At 30.7% G+C, this 3,366-nt stretch overlaps 1 protein-coding gene across 3 annotated transcripts in view; it reads left to right on the top strand.

The window, feature by feature from the left end:
- YAF2 (YY1 associated factor 2) overlaps nt 1-2,423 on the top strand; it is a 132,487-nt gene extending 130,064 nt beyond the window's left edge. Inside the window, exon 3 of one of the 3 annotated variants that reach the window (XM_006865308.1) lies at nt 545-2,423. In XM_006865308.1, coding sequence (XP_006865370.1) covers nt 545-782 — 238 coding nt within the window. In that variant the 3' untranslated portion in view covers nt 783-2,423. The remainder of the gene's footprint in view (nt 1-544) is intronic. The other 2 variants (XM_006865306.1, XM_006865307.1) reach the window with 2 other exon arrangements.
- Nucleotides 2,424-3,366: the final 943 nt, after the last annotated feature.

The following is a 3,366-nucleotide window of genomic DNA, read 5'->3' as shown; positions in this document are numbered from 1 at the left end:
TAAAGAGGATAGAGAGAAACACTGTTAACTGATGATATATGGAGGGGATAATAATCAATGTAATGAAACAAGCTATATGAATGGTTGAATGTGAAGTTGATGATGTGATAATGAGCCCTGTAAACTTTCACTCAATCCAAAATAAAAACATTTATTAAAAAAAAAAGTCTTAGCAGTGCTCGTCAGTAGACTACAACCTATGTTAGCTCAACCTTGTTTTTATCAACTTCTGTGGTACAACTATTTCACTGTTCTAAACTTTCATTCTAATAAAATTGATAAGCTGCCTATAAAAGTATAAGATTTTTTCTTGAAAAAGCACAGTTAAGAGCCACTGTTTCTATGTTTGATGTTGAAGAAGTTTCATGAGTGATTGTTTTTTAATCGTATTTTTATGGCTATTTACACATGAATCTTGAGTTTTAAGCATAGATATATTCATGGTTTATTATAGTGTTGTTAAATTCACATAACCAATTAATTATATACACAAATTTGGCACAGAGAACAGCCAACTTGACATTTTATCATTTTTTGTATTTAGGCCGCGATTGAAAAATGTGGATCGGAGTAGTGCTCAGCATTTGGAAGTTACCGTTGGAGATCTGACAGTCATTATTACAGACTTTAAGGAGAAAACAAAGTCACCACCTGCATCTAGTGCTGCTTCTGCAGATCAACATAGTCAGAGTGGTTCTAGCTCTGATAACACAGAGAGAGGAATGTCCAGGTCATCTTCACCCAGAGGAGAAGCCTCATCATTGAATGGAGAATCTCATTAAAGTTTATTTTCTCCACTTTCTTAGTTACTTCTGTCATTACCATGCAAATAACACAGATTATGCCAAGAAGTACCACATTTTCGTGACAGATTCATGCACAATCCATAACTTGATTTTACATAAAGTAGAAATTTGTTAGCTTTTATTGCAATCTATGCCTACCAAACATTTCCAGATTAAATTTTTGGTCTCTACAGTTAAAGGTGCCATGAAAATGTGGTTGAATTATTCATTATGCAGTGTTATTGGTAAGTCTATTTTCACTTTTAGTTTAGTGAATTCTAACACATAATTCTTGAATTCTCTATTGGCATGTAACGAATTTAAATTTTTATAACATAGTTCAAGCTGCCTAAATATGTATTATTTGAGAATTGTGAAACAAATAGTTATATGTATACAAGTCAAAGATCAACTTAATCAACTATTGCTGCAATAGGAGTTTTTTCTTAATGGTTATCCTCTTAAATACACCTGCTGGTACTTGGTGTGGTTAAATAGGAAAGCTGTTATTAAATAAAGAATTTGTATGAACCTTTGCCAATGTTTTTGACACATTTTACTAAATTATTGTTTCTGAATTATGTTTCTGGTTTTGTTTGCTTTTTTTATTTTTTCAAAGCATTCATTTATTGTACTGTTTACTAGCAGACTAGTAAGCAATAAAACTTTGATTATTTAGATTTATAATTCAGGTTTAGTGTTATTGTCATTGAACACTGGTATTTTCTGTATTATATAAAACATTAAAACTCAAATAATTGTAAGCATTTGGCAAAAATAGAAAAGAAACCTGCCATATTTTAAAAGCTGCAGTTTTGGAAGAGCTTTAATTTAATTATAGTTTTATCACTGTTTTCTTGCCCCCAAATTATCCAGGGTCATAGAGGTATGAATCTAATTAATACAGAAATGGGAAATGTTGCACAGAACTGGGAAATAACTAATTTTAAATAAGTTTAATTGGCCTCTTGTTAACTATAACAGTTCTTGAGAAAATTATAATGCCCTGTTTCCAACACAGCTGTCAGTTTATGCATTTATCAATATACTGAAATAAAAGTATTTACAGCCCCAGTCACTATTATGTAAAATTACCAATAAAATATTTTTATGAATACAGATTTTGCATTTTTGTTTACAACTATAAGTGTTTTATGTTTTATTTTTAAATCCAACCTAGAAACCTCACAGTACTTCTTAAATTCTTAGGGTCTACTGCTTTCTATTAACCATTAATTTGCTTAATATTATATCCATCTGTAGGAGACTTCTGAAATGTAAATTAAGTTAAAAATATAACATGGATACAAAATTTCACATAAAAAACATCATGATAGCATTAAAAAATAACTGTGAACCTTGACAGTTGTGATATATAGTGGTTTCTCGTGGAAATGTAATTTTCTGTTGAATTGCAGTACTTTTTACAGACACAATGGTACTGTCTTTTTTGTAAGATGCTAGTTGTGAAATACAGTAAAAGTCTGTGATTAAAACATTTATAATACCTCATTCTTTAGTGGTGTTAAATGAAAACTTAAAATTTGTGTTTTATTATACTTTGACTCCACTGGTTAAGATCCATTCTCTTTAAAATGTCAGTTTTTTACACCTTATTTTTCACATTTCAAATGCTTTTAGTTTTTTTCAACTTTTTATTGTGACCTGAATGAAGGTTTACAGAGGAAATAATCAATTTTACATTCATCAAATCAAACTCAGTTTTTGAAATAGTAAAATATAAATAATTATATAAGAAACTGTTCTAATTTTTAAGTCAGTACTGTGCTTTGAAGGCATATTGTCTTCTGATGATGACTGAATACTTTCAGGATGTATTTTTAAATGATTACAAGAGAAAATAGGACAGGAAATGGGGCTTTCTCTGTGGGGAATACTCATCTTTCTATATAGGTAGGGAGACAGTGTAACATAAAGATGAAATGTGTTAAATGGTGCCTGGAGTTTGAATCCCTCCTGTAGAACTTAAATGAGATTGAGAAAGCTACTTACTCAAGATGATTTACCATGTATAAAATGGGGAGAGTGATAATCATATAATTTCTCATAGCATTGTTGAGAGGATAGGATGTCTATCCATTTTAAATTCCTAACAATTACCTGACACAAACTGGATACTTCAATAAATGTGAGCATTTACTATAAGTAAAATTCCATTCAGTGGTATCACTAGGGTTTGGTGTCACCTGCCTCCCTTCCCCTATTGATGTCTTCCTACACTATACAGAATCTTTGTTGTTAAGTGCCGTGTAGTCAATTCCAACTAACAGCAACCCAATGTAGGGCTTCCAGGATGCAGCTGTTGAGTTAGAACCATTGACCTTGCAGTTTAAACTGACTTTGCGGTCTAGCTTTATCCTATAGTGTAACACCAGGACTACTATAGAAGTTTTATCCATAGAATAATATGTGATAAATATCATCATAAATTGCTTAAATGTAGTATATCTTAGGTTATATGATTATTGACAAAATTATAGAATCTTTACACTGAGTTACATCATTGTTAGTTATAATGTTAGTAACTGAGCAGGAAGCTGTTTTTTTTTAAGTTTTTATT

Source organism: Chrysochloris asiatica, unplaced genomic scaffold (assembly GCF_000296735.1).
Source record: "Chrysochloris asiatica unplaced genomic scaffold, ChrAsi1.0 scaffold00077, whole genome shotgun sequence".
In the NCBI taxonomy this organism is placed as follows: Eukaryota; Metazoa; Chordata; class Mammalia; order Afrosoricida; family Chrysochloridae; genus Chrysochloris; species Chrysochloris asiatica.
Note: the sequence above shows the minus strand (reverse complement) of the source record. Positions and strands in the feature narration are given on the sequence as shown.